Genomic DNA, 21,031 nt, shown 5'->3' with positions numbered 1-21,031 from the left:
TATACAGTATATATATATATATACACACACATACAATTATATACAGTATATATACAGTATATATATATACATATACACATACATACACACACACACATATATACTTTTATATTAATGTCTGTGTGCATGTATACATATATATGTACATATATAAAATTACAGTATATAAAATAAATATAATTATATATATATATATATATATATGTGAGTGTGTATACATATATATACACTCACACACAAATATATATAGTATATATATATATATATATATATATATATATATATATATATATATATATATATATACACATAGTATGCAGTGTACAGTACGTATCTTTATACTTGTATAGAGGTATAAAGCACAGACCCCTAAACCATTCCCGTTTCCCACGGCACAGAAAGCACTATACATGGACGTCATTAAGCAGGTGAGTCAAACCACAAAGTTCTCCAGCCTGAGCCTTCTTTGGCTTTACATACGCAGGATTTCAGAGTGAAGGCTTTTCAGATGGGTGCCAAGACAAGTCAATGTTGCCTTCATCATACTTTTCATCATACAATAAACACACTAATTGCTTCTTCCGGCACAAACTCACTTAAATGAAATGAAAGAGAATAGTAAAGGAAAGATGGCAAAGTAAACCTGTCAAATTTAGTTGAACGATGTTTCAGATTTCACTCTTGTTTTATCATATCATAACTGAATTAAACTACTAATAAAAAGTCGCTGGTAAACCGGGGTTCTTAATCCTTCTGCTTGTACTTTTAAAGCAGCTGAACTCTAAATGGAGGTCTTGTCCCACTCTAGGGTCTCTACTGAATGACAGCTGCACTGATTCTTGTTTAGCCCTTCTCTTCACCTTCACCTAAAACATTTACAGCTGATATGAGAGACATATCTATACACTCCCTTTCTGGCGGGGGTCTTTTCAGGTTGAGCAGTCTTCCGCACGCATGTGTTGGATACTCTGGTCAGCAGGCTTTTGCCTGCATTGGCAGTAGGAAGTGTTTGTGAAGGCAACAAGTTTCAGAGGTTTGCAAGATCCGGTGCAGGCAATAGCAGAAGAAAGGAAGGAGCCGGGTGGTTGTCATTGTGATTTAAGGAGTTTATGGATGGGGACCTTGGAAAGAAGTTTGGAGGGGGAACTATATGACATCTCGAGAATTTCGAATTGCACAACACAGGACCATACTGAAGATCATCCCGATGATCTGTGGAGACAAAGAAAACAAATATGTTAGCAAAAAACCTTAAATGTTAAATAACAAACAGCCACTTCAATCATTTTTTTTAATTTTAAAAACTGCATGGCACGTATATTGAATTCAGAAAGTATTCAGACCACTTCACTTTTTTCACATTTTGACCTGTTGCAGCCTTGCGCTAAAATCGTTTCAATTATTTTTTCCTCTCCTCAAACAACACTCAGTTCTTCAGAATGACAACGCAAAAACAAGATTTTAGATTTTTTTTTTCCAAATTTCCGTTTGTCGCTAGTGCTCTAGTGCCGGTCTACAGAAGGTCCTACAGTCGACATTGTTTTATCAAAGCAAAAACCAAGCCATCAGGTCGAAGGAATTGCCTGCACAGTTTTGAGACTGATCTGGGGAAGGCTACAAAACAGAATTGAAGGCTCCTAAGAGTGCAGTGGCTTTCATAATTCTTAAATGGAAGACGTTTGGAGCAACCACGACTCTTTCTAGAACTGGCCACCTGACCAAACTGAGCAATCGAGGGAAAGGATGGGAGGAACTTCCAGATGGACAACCTTCAGTCCGTCACAATCTCTGGGCTTAATGTTAGACTGGCCAAACAGAAGCCTCTCCTTCATAAAAGACACGTGGAAGCTCACTCGGAGTTAGTAAAAAAGGCACCTAAAGTACTCTCAGACTATGAGAAACAGGGTTCTCATGAACACAGAGCCTTCCTCTATGACTTAAGGAAAAGATCAACCTGCCTCTGGCTCTCTAACTCTCAGTCCATGACTTAAAATCGCTGGAAAGGTTATGTAATGTGACATGTCCTTAAATTACAAGGCAGGATACAACTATCAGCCTTCTGTTCTACTTTTGCACACCACACCATCTTGGAGGCAATTACACCTGCTATAGAAACCATAAAACAAGAGACTTCTTGTAATCTATCGACAGGTGTTGTTAATTGTTTATCACAATCATATGATAAAATGGCCAGAGAACTTCCCGAGCTGAATGTGAGACAAAGCATAAGAATGAATCCTCTTCCGGGTGGCAGAACTGGCATATGGAGACAGGGAACTTGCCTCCAAGAGGTAGCCCCACACTTCTATCAAGTAGAAGTGGAAGGAGTCCTGTATTGAAGCAATCAAGTGGATCTCAGGCCTGCCAAGTCTACTCTGACCACGCTCACAGAAAAGTTTCTGGCTAACACAGAGCCCAGGGAGGCCACAACGGAGGACCAACCGGAGCATCCATCTGCAACCGACAGTGTGCCCATCTCACAGACTGGGAAGAAGAAGAAGATGCAAACTAAGAATGGATCTGACATCTCGCACTACACACGCAGACGGATTCAGCCGCCAAAAAGACTCGACCTCTGAGTATTTACTTGATGTGGATATGTTTGTTCACTTTATTGAAATGTTCTAGTTAAAAAATGTGGGTAAATACCTAATGCTTCTTGAGTAAATGTGTTGGACTACAAAATTGGAAGAAGGGGGATGTTAAGGGGTTATGCTGCCACCTAGTGGAAGATACTATATAAACAGACAGTGAGTCCTGTTGACAGTTTGAATAAAGCAAAACCGAGTTAGCTTGTGGAAAACGGCGCCGTGTGGTCTATACACATAAACAGGTGTGTCATGCTAGGGGACACAAAAGAACAGAGTTCAGCAGAGAAGAAAAGAACACCAATAAAAGGATACTCTAAGTGAGTCTGGAATTAGCCATTTTGTTTCCACAAGTCAGCACTCACCATCACTCCTGCAATTCCAATTCCCACGTAGCCGATGATGTAAAACTGGTCCTTGAAATAATTCTTAATAGCTTCGTCACAGGTCTTCATATTCTCCTGAAAAATAATTGAAAAGCCAAGCTGACTTGTGCTAAAAAGAGCAACATTGCTCGCCTCAAATGCAGGCCCCACATCCTTGATCCCTTTGATCAGAGATTGTAAACTCCAGTCAGTCCTTATCACTGTAGATGTCCATTCCAAGTAAGACCAGATTCTTGCTTTGGTTGTCTCATGTCTTATCTACTTAAGATTTTTCTTCTTGCCTGCATCTGAACTTGGGCTACAGCTAATGAGCAGCCACATTTTAATTTATCCATGCGTAATACTGAAGAATTCATTGTAATTGGGTCAAATTTTTGATGATGCCATTTTAGGCCTGAACACAACCTGAGCATTTCTGTCATGACGCCTGTCTGCATTTGGGTGTCTGTGCCATACATAACTTACTAGCAAATCGACCAATAGCACTTTTGTTATGGTCCTCACACTACACTACGGCCTTACAAATTTCAATTCTGCCACAGTTCTTCCATCAATCGTACTTTTTTTTTTTTTAAAAAAAGATGTGTTCACATACAATGCTTATTGCGAAAGCCTGTGTGTCTTCTCTGTTTATCTGTCCACATTAAAAAAAAAAACTCGCCTCCCACGTGGACCAATTCTTTTGAGTTGCGGCACACTTAATCTTTAGAGAAATTTGTCAAGGAATTTCAATATTCATATAGATATCTCAAACAGGTCACACTCTTCGAAGTTTTAAAAATTCCCTTTAAAAAGCATTGTCAAATTTGCTAACTTGTCCATCGTAAAATGGAGAAACGTTTTGTGCGACTTCAACTAGGAATGAGTTTTCTGTTTCTGTGTTCAGTTTTACTTTGAGAGCAGTTGCTTTATCTTGTATATGTTGTGTATTTTCCCCTTTTACTCACCTGACAGCCACTTGGATGGCGAAGTGGAGAAGGGAGGCCAGGCGTTCGGCCAACAGCAGTGCCACCCTTCTGCTGGTTTAGCTAATAGAAACCCCCCCCCAGCCCCCTCCCCAAAAAGTCACTTCTCTGTAAATTAATGGAAGGGGGGAAGCAATTATGTAAGTATATACACTACTAGACAAAACTTTTAGAACACCTCAGTTTTTACAGTTTTTCTTCAAGTTTAGTCAGTTGAAATGCATTGAATAACCTAAAATGGTGAAGTAGTAAAGTGCTGGAGGTTTAAATTTAAATTGTAGCATAGCAAAAACTGAAAAAAAATGGAAATTTCAGAATATTTCAAATGGACCTTCTTCAGGAAACAACTAATAGGTTGCAAAATACAGATGTTCTTCAGCAATTAAAGTAAATGAAGCCTTGCAAGTTTCAGCAAACAATTTGCACAAGTGTCCCAACTTCTGTTGATTACTTAAAAAACCCTCTGTGTGTTTTAAAGCAGAGCTGGAGGAGACTACTGTGTTACTACACCCTCTGAAGTACTACTTGGACAACATTCCACTGATAATGGCAAGAAGACGGCAATTAACAATGAAATGAGACCAAGCATTATTACGCTTCGAAGTGTTGGCTTTTCATTTAGAGAACCTGCAAAAACAAAAAGTGGTGTCACAATCCAAAGACATTTGGAAACTGGAAGAAACTCTGATGGCAGAGCCAAAGTCACAAGCCAATCAGAAGACAAGTTTCTGAGGGTCACCTGCTTGTGTGGTCACAGGCATGTCAAAAAACAACAGCTTCAAGAACAGCTTAACAGTGCAGGTCGAAAAAAATCAAAGTGTCAGTTTCTATTAGGAGGAAAAGACTTGGTGCTGCAGGTCTGACAGGGCGAGTGTCAGGAAGAAAGCCATTCCTTAAAGGACAAAATCGAGCCTTGAAATCCCAGCTCTAGACTACTGCAGATTGGAAGAAAGTCTTATGGACCAATGAATTCAAATTTGAACCCTTTAAATCAGGGGTGGGCAGATTCAGTCCTGGAGGGCTGCAGTGGTTGCAGGTTTTTGTTCCAACCCACTTGCTTAATGAGAAGTGCTTATTGCTCAAGTAACACTTCTGCTTCACTTTAGGTGTCTCACTTGTTAAGATTTTGAACCCTTGTTGCTTATTTTAGTCTTAAACAGCTGCAAGTCTTGGTTTTTAATCGCTTCCTATTGGCAATAAGATGCAAAAGAAACCAGCATTTCTCCATTTAGCTTGTTTCCATTTACACCTCTGTGTATTTATGATGCACTTTTGGGTTTAATTAAATACTTGAAAGGAAAATGAAGAGAAAAAAGTGAAGCACTGAGAATCACTCGTTTGTTTTAGACTTCAAATCATTTGAATGATATTCTTAGAAAGGAAAAAAAAAAATCAAGGATATGGGAATGACTTGACATGGCAGAGTTAAAGAGCTAACAAGCCATGAAATTAAATAATTGACAAGAATTGTTTTTTAATTAAGCAACTGGGTTGGAACAAAAACCTGCAACCACTGCAGCCCTCCAGGACTGAATCTGCCCACCCATGCTTTGGTTCATCACGCTGGGTGTTTGTATGCTATCGAGTTGGTGAAAGGAGGGTTCATCAGCATGCAACACCAACTGTCAAACATGGATGAGTAAATGTGATGGTCTGGGGTTATTTGACTTGAGACAGAGATGGTGACTTGCACAGAGTGACTGGCATTCTGAATCAAAAGGCTTACCACAGACCACAAGACAAGGGCCCAAAACATACCTCCAGGCCACGTCAGAAATCCGTTAACAGAAAAGAACAAGAATATACACTTGAGAACATGGAGCACAGTCTGCAGACTTCAAAGCCATTGAGTAAGTTTGGGATGAACTGGACAGAAGGGTGAAAGGAAAACAACCTGAAAGTGAAGCACATTTGTGGGAACTTCTGCAACAGTATTAGGAAGATCTTCCTGACAAGACAGAATGCCACGTGTGTGTTTGGCTGATATATCAGCAAAAGCGGACAACTCTGATGAATCAAAAATTAGATTTTTATTTGCCATTGTCTATTTGTTCTATGCCTTGATTTCATTAAAGACATTAAACTGCATGCACTTCCATAAGAACTGAAAAACTGAGGTGTTCTAAAACCTTTGACCGGTAGTGTACAAGACTGAATTAACTGAACAAGATTATCTGCAGATTATTATTATAAACACCTGAAATTATTAACCTGCAGCTAAATAGTGTTTGAACTGATTAATAACACAGTAAAGGTGCAGTTGCCCTAACTGATATAAATAGAGGACAGATTTAAAAATGGAGGTGGGGGGCTTCAGTGGTTTAAGTCCCTGATCTCTTGGAATCACATATACACAAACAGGTTTGGCAAGTCCTGATCTGCTAGTATGATTCATATTCCCTTTATACTAAAAATGACTTCCTTTCCAAGTTCATACTTAATTTTATATAAATTTAACAAATGACTATATTTAAATGAATACTAATAGCTAGATGGCTAACTTATTTCAGTTCCTTTTCTCCTGTCATAGGGTAATATTGATACTGATGTTATGCTATTATGGGTGAATTTGTATTAATAGTTATTTTTCAATTGCTAGTTATTGCTCTATTGGGTATACTTTCAAAAATGTTATGTATAAGAAAAATGAAAAACAATTAGTCACAGACCACTAACACGCATCATTTTCTCATCACTTTAATTGGAATCTGCCATGCATGAAAGCCACTGAGCCACCACTTTGTGGTCCATTTTTAACTCTGTTGCTGTTAAGAAGCACAAATGTAATTTAGTCTAAAGTCGTGGCCAAAGGTTTTGAGAGTGACACAAATATTCATTTTCACAAAGTTTGCTGTCTCAGTTTTTATGATGGCAATTTACATCTACTCCAGAATGTTATGAAGAGTGAGCCTCTTAACTCAATTTTTCTTTATGTAAAACTTGATTGATTTGTATGGAATGCAATAAAATGAATAAAAAAAAAAAGAGTGAGCAGATGAATAGCAATTAATTGAAAAGTCCCTCTTTGCCATGTAAATGAACTTAATCCCAAAAAACCCATTTGCTGGGTTGTGAAGAAGGCTTCAGGGTGCCCAAGAAAGTCCAGCAAGTGAAAGAACCATTTCGTAAAGTTGGTTCATCTTGGGATTGGGGGGCACCACCAGTGCAGAGCTTGCTCACGAATGGCAGCAGGCAAGGGGGAATGCGTCTGCACGCAGTGAGGGAGGCGAAGACTTTTAGAAGATGGCCTGGTGGGTGTCAAGAAGGGCAGCAAAGACAGGGCAGGGAAGGGCAGGGACAGACTGATATTCTGCAAAAGGTGCAGGGATTGGACTGATAGGGGAAAATAATTTTCTCTGATGAGTCCCCTTTCTGATTGCCTGAGGCATCTGTAAAAAATAAAAGGTGAGTGACGCTACCATCAGACCTGTGTCATGCCAACAGTAAAGCATCCTGAGGCCATTCATGTGTGGGGTTGCTTATCTGCCTAAGGACACAGCCATGAATAAAGAATGGGACCAAAACATCCTCTGAGAGCAACTTCTCCCAACCATCCAAGAAAAGTTTGGTGACCAACAATGCCTTTTCCAGCATGATGGAGCAGCGGGCCATAAGGCAAAAGTGAGAACTGAGTGACTTGGGGAACAAAACATCCAAATTGTGGGTCCACGGCCAGGAAACTCCCCATTGAGAACTTGTGGTCAGTCCTCAAGAGGCAGGTGAACAAACAAAAACCCACCAATTCTGACAAACTCCAGGCATTGGTTATGCAAGAATGGGCTGCTGCCATCAGTCAGGATTTGGCCCAGAAGTTGATTGACAGCCTGCCTGGGCGAATTGCAGAGGTCTTGAAAAAGAAAGAAGGGCCAACACTGCAAATATCGACTCTTTGCATAAACTTCATGTAATTGGCAATAAAGGCCTTTGAAACTTAGGAGATGCTTGTAATTCTACTTCAGCATACCATAGAAACATCTGACAAAAAGATCTAAAAACATTGAAGCAGCAGACTTTGTGAAAACCAATACTTGTGTCACTCTCAAAACTTTTGGCCACGGCTGTACAAGCACATGAAACTGCACTCTATTATCCCTATACTTTTAAATATGAATCATTATTTTAAAACTATTTAATAAACAAAAATGCAACAAGTGACTCTTGGATGAAGTAAATGAACATATGAAACGCTGCAACTTTCTGATCAGTTAACTTGGTCGCCAAAGGTGCCTGAATGTTATGCCATGCTGACATTGTCTAACTTGTTTCAAACAAAAGTGGCAGGGAATTTCCATCCATTTTCCAAAGCCACTACCATCCTGAGCAGGGTTGTGGAGAAGCCGGAGAAAATCCCAGCAAGCATAGAATGTAAATCATGAACACAAGAACAGTATATGCACAAATAAATAAAAGAAAAATGTATATGCAACCCTTGTGCTTGATAAGTTTAGAGACATAGTTTAATGAACGGCCGCAAGAATTTCTTTAACTGCGAAATTTGAACGAAACTCTTAGGGATTATTGACAATCAAATTTAAAACATAACTAAACTGCTAATTTGCTCTCATGCTACTGGTATAGAGGACCAATATTAGATTTCAGCTTCTTTTTCAGACCTTGCTTATGTCTGTATTTTCCAGAAGAAGTCAAAAGCTTTTAGAAGCGCCTCATTTGGTTCTTCATCCTACAGTACCGTAACTGACATAAAACTTGTTTTGCTTCACATTTTTTAAATTGATCTAAAAAACTTCTGAAAACGGGAATCAGTTCTGCTGTTTTCCTGCACAAAATCAAATGATTCAATACCAGTCATAAGTTTCGTTGGTTACTAAAAACACATCCTCCGTTTCCTTCAGAAATGTCTGAATAAGTAGACAGGAGGGCAGAAGTGCACTGGTGCATTTTGGTAAGTGTGACAGTTATCAATATTTTGATCAATTTCAAATTTTGCTAAATTTTGTGGAATCCCAGACGTGCCCAGTGTAGAGAGAGTTTCATGAATCTAAGAACTGGAACACTGGCCGAGAAGATTAGGGCAAATGAGACATGTCTTCATTATTAAAGGAGTTCAATTACTCACTGTGTTCTCAGGACATGTTTTCTGAAATTTTTCATCAGACTTCATGTCCGTTTTCCCGCAGCAACTGAGCTGAAACAAAGAAAAAAACAAACAAATAAATAAATACAAGCAAGAGATAACGCACATGCACTACTTAAGACACCGGAATTTTAGAGACATGAACTCCACAAGATGCTGCCAACATTCTTCAGGTGCTTGGGGCCATGCTGACCTGACGTCACCACACACTTTCTGCTGGTTTTTCATGCCATGAACTTTCCTGCTTCAGCTGATCCAAAAGGTGTTGAATCGTAATGAGATCTGGGGGGCTGTGTGGGTCACTGTCATTTTAATGGAATCAACTTGAAATGATGGTTACTTTGTGACATGGCACACTCTGTTTAAAAATGGTATACGGTGGTCATAAAGCGATACACATAGGATAGTAACACTGCTTAAGTTCACTGTGGCATTTAAATGATACCCAAATGGCACACATACCCTCTGCACTGGCTCCTTACCATTCTATCACAATACATCTACCAAGCAATATAGTTGACAGAATGCAGGATGAAACCATGGATTATGGTTTTTTTTTGTTTGCATTTTACTGATTTTATTAAAATCAAACTAGGGGGCTTCGCTTGCCAACCCCCTGGCCTGAGCTACGTGCCAGCCACTTCACGTCTCTGTCGCTAGCGTATGTGTATTTCACTTTCACCAAACAACAAATATTTTAATTCTCGCAGATATGCCTCTTCATTGGGGGAAAAAAACACTACTTTTCCCTTATGGCAACACAAATCAGACGATCTACAAATCTCTGATTTAAAGTTTAAATCCAAACAATGTATTCAGTCGCTTTCGCTGTTCCGTTATTTCAAAGAGTAATAATTTCTGTTTGTTTGCGCTAATGTGATCTTTTTTTTTTCCATCTTCTCCTTCCTCTTGCCTTGGCTTTGTTCCTCTTCTATATATAGTACAGTATATTACCTGATATTTTCTTTTCAGCTGCACACCTGATGAAGACTAGACAGCCAAAGTGTTGCATCTTTTACCTGTATTTTTCAAATGGTTATAGCAAACTCAACTTAGTCATTATAAACAAGTTTCTCCAATTGCCCATGCTATGCTGAAGGTATTTCTTATCTGGAAGAACATTTAGATTACCATATATACCCGCGGATAAGTCAAGACCTGATGTTACTGTATCATTTCTGGTATTTTATAATGTCGGTCAATAAGTTGAATGCAGAAAACTCACGCTATTGGTTCAAGAAATTATGATATGCTAATGCCCACCTGAGACAGTAACTACGGAGCAAATGGCCTTTTTTTTTCCTATTTATTGTGCCTACGTGACCACACGGTAATACCCAAACTATTCAGAAGCAACATTTGCACCAATTTGTGTTTTTTGTATCTCACACCCTTGTACACCTTAATCATAAGAGCATCCCTTATCTACGATGGAGCGTTCAATCCGAAGAAAATATGAAACTGGTTAAAAATTAAACGTCGTAGAAGTAGCAAAAGAAATTGGTAACTGTGCTGCTGCAACAAAATTCGATGTGTCTGAGAAACTGATGCAGTTGGAGTAGGCAAGAAGATGTAAAAAAAAAAAAATTGTGCCACATTTTTGAACGGGCGTATAAGTTGGGGTCTGATTTTATGATCGATTTTTCGGGTTTCAAGACCCGACTTATATGTGAGTATATACGGTATGTAAAATGTTCTTTGTACTTGGCACCACTAGACTGTTCCCAGGTTGGTTGGACAGGCCCATTGACCCCACCATGTTCCCGGCATACCCCTGTTTTTGTGAGTGCACCTGTGCAGCCTGAACTTTTCAGTTCTGCTTGGGGGCTTGAGGGCTGAAGCCCTTTTATGCGACTCTTTGACTGATAATTTGTGACACAATTTATATGATCACATCTCACTCTTCACCATTATTATAAATCATGTCAATTACTTTGGTTGTTTGATATTCATTTTTTATATGGCATTATTCCAATGACATTTTATCCTCACTGGTGCTTATAGCCTATAAGGAAAAAACTTACTGTATGAATTTGTAATGTGCCACTAACTATGACCTTATATTAACATTGACATTCTGTATCACTTGTACTAGCACATCACTATAGAGATGAGATTATATTATATTTTAATGTTTCATTTTGTTCTCTATAAGAATTTATACATAACATATCCTATTCAATGAAAGAGATATTTGCCACATATTTTAATCCATTCTATTATTTTGGGGACTTCAGATAACAATAAGATATAGGTGTGTTAGAAGAATGTCCCATTTATCTATATATTGATTGGTGTAAATGGAAATGCTTTTTGACTCTGTAATGCAAATGAACTCAATTTACTTAGACATTGCTTTGTTAAGATTAAGCAATCTTGTCACAGCAAACTGAGCAATGCACGTGGTAGGCTTGATGTAACAAAGGATGACCATCTTGAATTTGTTGTTAATGGCGACTCACGACTACTTTTTATTTACAGAGGATTTTCTCTAAAATAGTCTAATACTTTGTAATGCAGTGTCTCTCCCTTACTCCCTCACACAAGGTTTACTGGAGACCATCTCCTTCCTCAATCGCTACTCCGATCTTCCATGAGTCCTTCCATGGGCCTCCAATGACCTTTTTCTATCCTCTATCAACTGTTTGTGCTGCCTTTGTCTCACACTGCTCACTTGAAATTCGAGTGAAACCACCATCTACACTGATTTTCCTCAACTCCATGATCCGATTTCCAAGACAGGACCCTTCAGAAGACTTGACAGCGGCCATGTGCTCAGGCCAACGGATTAAAGCAGATGAGTGAGTTTCATAGGTTCCGCTATTTAAATGCTTGATCATCTCTATATATCTCTCTGTTTCCCTCTCACCCACACACCCTCTGCATTGGCTCATTTTAGATTAGATTAGATTAGATTAGCTAAACTTTATTAATCCTAAAGGGAACTTCACATGCATACAACAGAAGAAACATAAAAAACAAGGATACAGATTCACAGGACAGATAATACAGCCAATCAATCGACAAATAAATAAATAACTATTGTGCAGAAATTTCAAAATTAACTTAAAAAGTACGTCGGGAGGAAGCACTGAATTGCCTGATAGCGGCGAGTAGAAAAGATCTCCAGAGGCACTTTGTAACATTATATATGTGTAATGTTGTATGTACCAAATAATACAAAGAGTAAACACAACACATGTTTCGCCTTTATTATTACTCTTTGTATCCCCTTATGGGGACTGAACCTCGGACATCAGCACTTGAGGCAAAGCCTCTGATGTTGCGCCATGGTGGCTGCTTCGCTTATTTGACAGGGTGAAGATCGGAGTACAGTATTACGTTCCTAGTTCTGAATCTCAATCTGATCATTTAGGTGGTTACCTACCAGTTAACCGCTTGTGGTTGGTCAGCCAGTCAGCAAAAACATCTGTCACATCCTCTAAGTTGTGAAAAACAGATCATAGATACGTGATGCAGTATCTGTCAAACAATACAAAGTGTACACGACATCTGTTTTGACCTTTTTGGGGCTCGTAGGTATATACACTCTTTGCATCCCCTTATGAGGATTGAACTTCAGACATTGGTGCCTGATGCGAAGCCTCTGACGTTATGCTACGGCAGCTGGTGCACATATTTGACAGGGTGAAGATTGAGGACAATATTACATTACTAGTTCTGAATCACAATCTGATAATTTAGGTGGTTACCTGCCAGGTAACACTTGTGGTTGGTTGGCCGAACTAAGAATATAATTGGCTTTGCAAAATGTCTGAGCCCCTTTTGACAGGAGCTATCTTTAGGTCTGTCTGCCCAAGAATTTTCATGCCAAAAATGCTACTGAATCTTCACAGGACAGTGGACTACAGATTTGTAAAAAGCAAAAAATGCAAAACCATCCTCCAGAAAGTTAAATTCGATCAAACTCAGAAGTAGCAAATTACTAACCTAAAAAAATAACACTGATGCAAAAACTCTTTGCTAACTTAAATGCACCCTGTTATATTTTTTATCTTCTGTATATGTCTAAATACAACCAATCCCACAGGTACGTTTTATTTAACGAAACTGAAACAACCGCAAGCGCTTATATCTTTCTCACACACGTGTGTCTCTCTATCGCTCATTCCATACACACTGTTTGCTTTAAACTCCCCTTTATTTATATTACACAATCGCACACAAACCATGGTCTTTACCATATAAAAAAAGGATACCCTCCTTGACATTTACAAATCAAGATGAACACATAACACTACATAACACATCCTAAAGAACATGTGTACCAGCACTTTTTAAGAAAACATTATCACTGTGCATACTTACAGATGTCTGGTAGATGATCAGAGTCTCATTTTGATTCTCATTTTTCTGATATGCGTCAAAAGCTTCATCATAGGACTTTTGAATCTCGTCAATAATCTGAAAATCAGAGGAAACAATATGGCAGTCAGTAAACTGAACCCACTTAATTTACTGAGAATATTATCAAACTCAGTTCTGGGACTTTGCACTACTTCCTCAATAAGTGAGTCGTTGTTCCTTGAACTGATCTCACTCAGTATTTTTCCCCTTCTTTTAGTCTGCATTCAGAACAGCACAGCAGTATATCACTTGAATGCCCGCCATGCATGTAGTTATCCTTCCCCTCAATAGCTGTCACTACACGACCAGAGCAGGCATAATCTTTGCCAAATAATAATTTTTTTTTTGAGTTATGGGAATATGCTTTTGTAAATTTGTCATTTATATTGCAAAAAAATTCTGTCTTATTTAACTGGAAGTATTTTATTTTGTGTAAACTAATTTACTTTTTTTCATATGTGTAATGCAGTATGAAAATTGGTAGAATATGGTACTGCCACTTTAATTCTGATGAGAACATCTGAAACTTTAGAAATGACAAGAGACTAGACAGCCTTGGTGTCACAATCCCTACTAACCCACTAACAGCTGTGCTTGGTGGACTTCCAAATGGGCTTAAACTGGAGAAAGGCAAACAAACCGTAATTGCCTTTACTATACTATTGGCACATAGACATATCTTTTACATCAGTGGGTAACTAATGTTATATACTAGTTGAAACTGGAAAAAAATAAAATTTGCACTCAGAGGATCCGTACAAAACTGTTTCAAAACCTGGCAGGATCTACTCAATAACATTTTAGAATAAGCATTTAAATTGAGAAAGCAGGTTCCCTCCGCTCTTTTACTCCATTTATCTTTATTCATTTATTATTTTATCTATTCGTTTGTCTTTACTAGCTTAAAGTTTTCCTCTGCTGGATTAGCATTATTTCTCAGGGGTGGGGGTTGATTTGTTTCGAACCTTTCTTTTGTAAAACTTGAGTTCTTTGTATGGAATATTTGATTGTAATAAAATCAATAAAAAAGAAATGACAAGAGACCATATGGTTTACCGATCTTGTCTCATTAGTTTAAAGCTCTGCAGTCTAAAGTCACACTGTACGTTTAAAAAATAAAAATACATCATTTCTTTCAGATTACATTTACATGACATTTATTTATTTGGCTGATGCCTTTATTAAATGTGAGTTAACAACATTTATGATACAGTTGGTTCTATTTCTTTTTGTTTTCCAATTGGAGCCCAGGTAGGTCAAGTGACTTGCTCAGCGTCACACATCACCTCAGAATTTGAAGTCCAAAGCCTACCAGGCAGTGTGGTGTATTCATTTATTTAGTGTGGTTAATTTATTTATTTAGATTACCACAGCCCTTTGTTTAAAGAAGGGCTGCCTGGTCACCGTCTGTTGCTTTTTGATATCTTTTGATGCAGAGCTCATCATATTAATTTTTGCAGTGGCCTGTGCAACACTAAGACTACATCTTAACAACTTACTAAATATTACACTGTGAAGGACCAACCAGCATGCCGGCTGGGATGGATCCTGCTCCCTTGCCTGGCTGGCCAGGAGGCCTTGGAAAAGCAAGGTCAGCTGGGGATATTCCCCTGTAGTGTCAGGACATGGACCCAGAAAGACACTATATCAGCAGCTACGCCAGGGTTGGTGTCCCAGCAAACATGGAAATACACTCTGGTTGGGCTTCGGTACCTAAAACAATGGGACAGTGGGCAACTGACTGCAATGAGCAGAGCATCCCACCATACACTATGTGGCAGCATCCTGTCTGGCAAGCCCTAGTATGGACACCTGTAGGGCAGCATGGAATCTGTGGTCCCCAGGACATGCCCTGCCATGTTCTGTGGGGTCCACTAGGGGGAACTTTCGGATACTGATGGCACAAGGAACGTTGGGGTCCTGTCTGGCCTGGAAGTGCTTCCTGGAAGCAATAGATTCATCTTAGAAGTACTTCCGGGTCCGGACTTAAAAGAAGGTCCTCCATTTTGCCCAGAGAGTTGTAGCCAGGAGAAGGTGGACAAGGATTGTTGAAAGAGTTTAAGGAGAAGGGAAATACACAGCGAAGAGAAACTGTGGACTGTTCTACTGTATATTGTGAAGAGAAACCTGTTGAGAGGCATTTCCTTATTAATTAACTATTATTTGCACCTGCGACTTGGTGTTGTGTAATTGTGTCAGGGGTACTGCTACACCCCCTACTGGCCACAACACATATTATAATATTACACAATATTACAAGATGTAGTATTGTTGATACTGTAATATAGCAGTTAGACGTCTTAGCTTCAAATTACAAATACTCAAACACATTACCTTGTCTTTGTTCAGGAATCCAAACACACTTGCTGCAATCTCAGCTGCAAATATGACAAGCAGGCAGGCAAAGAACTGAAATAAAGAAGACCATTACATGTTAAGGATAAGAAATAAGAAAAACAAGTCAACATTGTATATTTTACACACACACATATACACAGTATATATAATATGTCCAAATCTTTTTGAAGAATTTCATCCCGAAGGGTTATCAACAGAAGAAATGAGTACACGTGCAATCCTAGCACTGAAAAACGATGAAGTCAAACGAATTAACGCAAAAATTGTCAATCAGTTACATGACAAATTGGTTAAATGTGTATCAATAGACTATGCTGGAACAGTTGGTAGTGATGGTGCGGAAGATCAAAAACATCAACTTACAATATCCCGTAGAATATCTACTACCATTAACACCATCCGGTCTTCCACCGGCCGAATTACTGTTGAAAGAAGGATGTATCGTAATGTTATTGCGTAATTTATATCTGAGTGATGGGCTATTCAATAGGACAAGATTAAATTAGTTTTATTCAAAATTGGTCGAACATGTAAAATTTTAAAAGGCCACAAGAAAGGTAATGTAGTACATCTTCCGCGGATAACATTAGACACCAAAGAAGATCCTGATATACCATCCGTATTAAAACGTTTACAGTTTCCCGTTAGAATAGCTTCTGCTATGACAATGAACAAATCACAGGGACAAACATTTAAAAAAAGTTGGTTCATTAGAGAGAACGAAACGACATTCACTCACGGGCAGTTATACGTTACGTTGTCACGATACAAGTCCAAACACGGAATCAAAATTCAATGCAATATTGACAAAAAGTTAATTCAAAAAATTGTTTTTACTGAAGTTTTACAGTAAAAGTGTAAGTTTAAAAAGTATTTGCATGTTCATTTCAAACCCAAACAGAACAAAAATGTATAATGCAACATGAAACATAATTTTATTTCAATTTATTATGTTTTACAATTTTTTACTTTGGTTAATTACTCGCTGTAAAATAGTTCTATTATGCATATGTAACAATTCCCATGAAAATAACAATCTGTTTAAATTGTGCATCTGCTTCCCCATATGTGAGATAGATAGATCCATGAAGTGTTGGCGAGCGAAGGGAGCTGGGGCCAGAGCCCCTTAGTAATATAAAAATACAATCATTGTCTTCCGGTTTACTCCTTAAATATCCATCCCCATATCTGAGTATACGAGAAAGTCTAGGGGAGACCACTGCCAATTTAATTTAATTTCCTACTAGGTCCACATTTTGGGATGTACCTTTCCTGCATTATAGGTGAAAGTTTTTAAGCCTGGTCCATTGCTCCTCGACTCTCTCCAAAATAAAAGCTTTTCCAGCTTATCCCTTTTAAATTTTGTCACTGTTAGGTCTGTTGATCTGTTTTAGACTTATGAGGACTTCTGTCCTTATGAGCTGCAATGTTGGTGACAAAGTATGGTGTGCAGACAGAAGGATTTCCTGGTTTTGGCAAGATGCTAATAGAATCGGCAGTATGCCACATTCACCAGTTGTTGAAATATGCATTTTGCAGGAGCAGACACAGCGGGGTATCACTCAGTGAATTCCTCAGTTGGTGGAGCCCAGATGAACATACAGCTGCACAAATGAAATATGCCATTCCAGTGGTGGCCTTCTCTCCACCATGTGCAAAAATAACACAAAACAAAATGTGCATGGGGAATTCCCGGTAGCTTTGCTGGCTTTGGTTTAGAACTGTTAAAACCAGGACACGGCTCCTTACTGTGCACTGGACTACATTTCAGTGATCCAATGGGCACTTTTATCCATAACTGAAAGTTCAAGTCTATCCATTAAATGAAAGAAATGAAAACCAATTACTGTAATTATGAATTTGTTTTCATTATACAGGAGGGACAATGCAACACCTGAGTGACATGAGAAATTTATAACAATACAAGTGGCAACTGGAGCATCCGCTAACCTACAGGCTGCCTGGGTATCACTGAGTGATGTGTTAATTTTGAATCCTCCGATTTCTTCTGCTTTAAATGTGTAAGAAGGAAGTGTTCGATTTGATTTTAGTAAGATGCTGCATTATACAAAGTGTCCGAAAGTTTAGTAAAGTCACACCCCCGGCCAGTTGGGGTTTCCAATTCCTAAGCGACTTTGCATTCAGCCATCTTGTTTACCTCCAGTGTGCTACTTTATTTTTGTAAATTGTTGTGTTTTGAATAAATGACACAACACTGGAATTCACCACTCTCTCATCTCCACTCATCTGACTTCGACCTCTCCACTCGGCTTTATGCTTTGAATTAGGTGATTTTACAGAGGCCCCTGCCTTCATCACCTGAGGGAGGCAACAAAAAAATGGAAAACTAAAGTTCAATTCTGTCCATAAAAGTAAGAAAGTGTCATAGCAAAAGGTATGAATAACTGTATTAATATGACGTTTCAGTTTTTTTTTTTATTTTTAATACATTTGCAAAAACTTTTAAATTCTTGTTTTCACTTTGAAATTCTGGGGTACTCAGTGTTGAAAAATGAAATTAAAATGATTTTAGCATAAGCCTACAACGTAACAAAATGTGAAAAAAGTGAAGGGGTCTGAATCTTTTCTGAAGACGCTGTATGTATGACTGGCCGATAACTCATTCAATTTATCATAATCTATAAAAGCAAGAAAAAAAGTAAAATGGAATTATATGTCCTTCTTGCCATGCAATAATTGAAGGCTCATTTTCCATTTCAGGGGCACAGGAAGCTGCAGCCTACAGCAGCGGTGGCAAATTCAAGACAGGAACCAGCAGTTTACGGGACAGAAGTGTATCAGACGACCGTAGACTGTGTATACAGTAGATACTCGCGTATAAGTCGGGTCTTGAAACCCGAAAAATCGATCATAAAATCAGACCTATACGCCCATTCAAAAATGCGACACTTCATTTTTTTTTTACATCTTGTTGCCTCCAATCTCACACCAGTTTCTCAAATACATCGAATTTTGTTGCAGCAGTGCAGTTACCAATTTCTTTCGCCACTTCAACAACTTTTAATTAAAAACCAGCTTCATATTTTCTTCTGATTGAACGCTCCATTGTAGATAAGGGATGCTCTTACGATAAAGGTGTATGAGGGTGTGAGAGATACAAAAAACACAAATCAGTGCAAACGTCGCTTCGGAATAGTATTACCGTGTGGTCACGTAGGCACAAAACAAAAAAAGGCTGTGTGCTCCGTGGCTGCTCTCTCAGGTGGGCGTTAGCATATCATAACCTCTTGGACCAATAGCGTGAGTTTTCCGCATTCGACTTATACAACCGACATTATAAAATACCGGAAATTATATGGTAAAATTAAGCCATGGGAGAACTAAACACGAGTACAGTAAACCCTCTATCGCGGTTAATCCGTTCCAGACTCTACCGTGATAAATGAATTTCCGCAAAGTGGGATTCTTTATTTATAAATCGAATATTTTCGCAGTTAGAGCATAGAAAACCTGTTTACAACCTTCTAAATACGTTTTTTTAACATTATCAGAGCCCTCTAGACATGAAATAACACCCTTTAGTCAAAAGTTTAAACTGTGCTCCATGACATGACAGAGATGACAGTTCTTTCGCACAATTAAAAGAATGCAAACATATCTACCTCTTCAAACGAGTGTGCGTCAGGAGCAGAGATTGTCAGAGAGAGAGAAAAGCAAACAATCAAAAATCAATAGGGCTGTTCGGGCTTTTAAGTATGCGAAGCACTGCTGGACAAAGCAGCTGCAAGAAAGGGAGCAATGTGAAGGTAGTCTTTCAGCATTTTTTAGAGGCACGTCCATATCCTCTAGGCCAATGTGCGAACAGCCCCTCTGCTCACATCCCCTCCATCAGGAGCAGAGAATGTCAGATAGAGTAAGAGAGACAGAGAAAAGCAAACAATCAAAAATCAATACGTGCTGTTCGGGCTTTCAAGTATGCAAAGCACCGTGCGGGAAGCATATCCTATATCATTGAGGAGTTTTATTTAATATGTAATATGTGCTCTGATTGGGTAGCTTCTCAGCCATCTGCCAACAGTGTTTCTTGTATGAAATCAACTGGGCAAACCAACTGAGGAAACATGTACCACAAATTAAAAGACCCATTGTCCGCAGAAATCTGTGAACCAGTGAAAAATCTGTGATATATATTTAGATGTGCTTACATTTAAAATCCGTGATAGAGTGAAGCCGCGAAAGTCGAAGCGCGATATAGCGAGGGATCACTGTATATACGGTAGTTATCTGTCTCCCTAAGTATGTATGCAAAAATGCATGCAGTGAAAGAATGATGTACATGTATGTACTGTATATTCATGCATCATTGATGGACAGATACGAATGTGAGAAATTCTGCTTAATATTTTATTCTTTTCTTGTACTCAAGTGACCATCCAGTCATAAGTAAATCAGCCTCGATGGAGATTGTCATGACAATACAAATGAGCTACAAGAGTATGAAAAAGTGTTCTGCATGATTTATTTTGCCATTTGATTGATGACATAAGCATGCACATTGGTAACTACAACTGCAATTTGGTCGCACTATGTTATAATATGTTAGACAACATGTGGAGAAGCAATTTGGTTAAAATGAAGGGGTTTGACTGATTATGAACAGGAAGAGAAGAAGGTGCTACAAAGAGGACACCTTCTGCAGGTATTTAGATATGTCGAGTGATCAAAAATAGCTTTGTTTAAATTCAAAACTGATATAAACAGAGAGGATTGTGGCACATTGGCTAGTTCCTGTCTCACGGATCTAATATTTTGAGTTGGACATTATCTGTATGGAGTTTGCATGTTCTTCTTATGTCTTTTCTCAGGATACTCCAGTTTTCTTCCTATATCACCCAAGATGGGTGTGCTAACTTTTTTGAGAATTTCAAATTGGCACCATGGGTGTAAAGCAGTGGTTATCAACATGCGGTCCGTAAGCTTGACAGTCATCAGAACAAAGCAGCTTTTAAATAACTTGGACGTATTAGTCTGTTATGTACCTAACCATTGTCACACATTCGCATGGGAGGCAGCTAAATAGACCAAATGAAGGTAATTCCACGCCAGGCCAGGGGGTGGCAGGGTGCACTAAACCTTCCTCTTTTATCTCTGCAGACCTGACATGGGAAATTCTGCCTGGTTCAGCCCTGATGACGTCACTTCCAGTTCCGGCCCCAAGAACATCACTACCGGTTCCGGGCCTCAATGACATCACTTCCACCTACCTACCTTTAATACAAGACAACTTCCCTGTTGTGCACTCAACTCTGT

At 38.7% G+C, this 21,031-nt stretch overlaps 1 protein-coding gene across 1 annotated transcript in view; it reads right to left on the bottom strand.

Annotated features, from left to right (window-relative positions):
• Positions 1-632: 632 nt before the first annotated feature.
• The window catches only part of tspan2a (tetraspanin 2a), a 193,511-nt gene continuing 173,112 nt past the window's right edge, over positions 633-21,031 (bottom strand). Inside the window, exons 4-8 of the mRNA XM_039749344.1 lie at positions 15,737-15,811; positions 13,364-13,459; positions 9,017-9,085; positions 2,954-3,049; positions 633-1,212 (exon numbers count right to left, since the gene is read on the bottom strand). Coding sequence (XP_039605278.1) covers positions 1,147-1,212; positions 2,954-3,049; positions 9,017-9,085; positions 13,364-13,459; positions 15,737-15,811 — 402 coding nt within the window. The 3' untranslated portion in view covers positions 633-1,146. The remainder of the gene's footprint in view (positions 1,213-2,953; positions 3,050-9,016; positions 9,086-13,363; positions 13,460-15,736; positions 15,812-21,031) is intronic.

The sequence above is a fragment of the Polypterus senegalus genome, chromosome 3 (assembly GCF_016835505.1).
Source record: "Polypterus senegalus isolate Bchr_013 chromosome 3, ASM1683550v1, whole genome shotgun sequence".
Lineage (NCBI taxonomy): Eukaryota > Metazoa > Chordata > Cladistia > Polypteriformes > Polypteridae > Polypterus > Polypterus senegalus.
The sequence above is the reverse complement of the archived record's forward strand: the minus strand, read 5'-3'. Positions and strand labels throughout refer to the sequence as shown.